General features: G+C 64.6%; 1 protein-coding gene across 1 annotated transcript in view; it reads right to left on the bottom strand.

The window, feature by feature from the left end:
* The window catches only part of RGS14 (regulator of G-protein signaling 14), a gene marked incomplete at its 3' end in the record, with an annotated part of 4,879 nt that overhangs the window by 3,851 nt on the left and 664 nt on the right, over positions 1–364 (bottom strand). Inside the window, exons 3-4 of the mRNA XM_010145108.1 lie at positions 240–327; positions 41–133 (exon numbers count right to left, since the gene is read on the bottom strand). Coding sequence (XP_010143410.1) covers positions 41–133; positions 240–327 — 181 coding nt within the window. The remainder of the gene's footprint in view (positions 1–40; positions 134–239; positions 328–364) is intronic.

Below are 364 nucleotides of genomic sequence, written 5' to 3'. Positions count from 1 at the left end.
CCCAGGCCCAACCTCACTGTGGCTGCGCAGAGGCTGGTACCTGCTCTGTGTCGCTGGCTGGGATCTGCTGAAAGCGCTCGCAGGCCTGCCAGAAGTAGACATTTTCGGCACTGAACTCCTTCTTGAGGAACTCCTGCGGGGCACAGAGAGCTGCTGGCCTGGCCGGCACTGAGGCTTGTGACAGCTGGTTGTCAGCCATGGATGGGAGCGGGGACTGAGGTCTGGGCTGCGGCACTCACGGTGAAGTAGGTGACAGCCACGCGGTCCTGCAGCAGCGTCTCGAAGGATTCAGCCCAGCTGACCACAGAGCCCTGTGTGGAGCCGCAGCTGGCCGGGGGGCCCGGCAGGGCGTTTCACACACGGG

This window comes from Buceros rhinoceros, unplaced genomic scaffold, assembly GCF_000710305.1.
Source record: "Buceros rhinoceros silvestris isolate BGI_N320 unplaced genomic scaffold, ASM71030v1 scaffold24161, whole genome shotgun sequence".
Classification (NCBI taxonomy): Eukaryota; Metazoa; Chordata; class Aves; order Bucerotiformes; family Bucerotidae; genus Buceros; species Buceros rhinoceros.
This window is presented reverse-complemented; position numbering and strand designations above follow the sequence as displayed.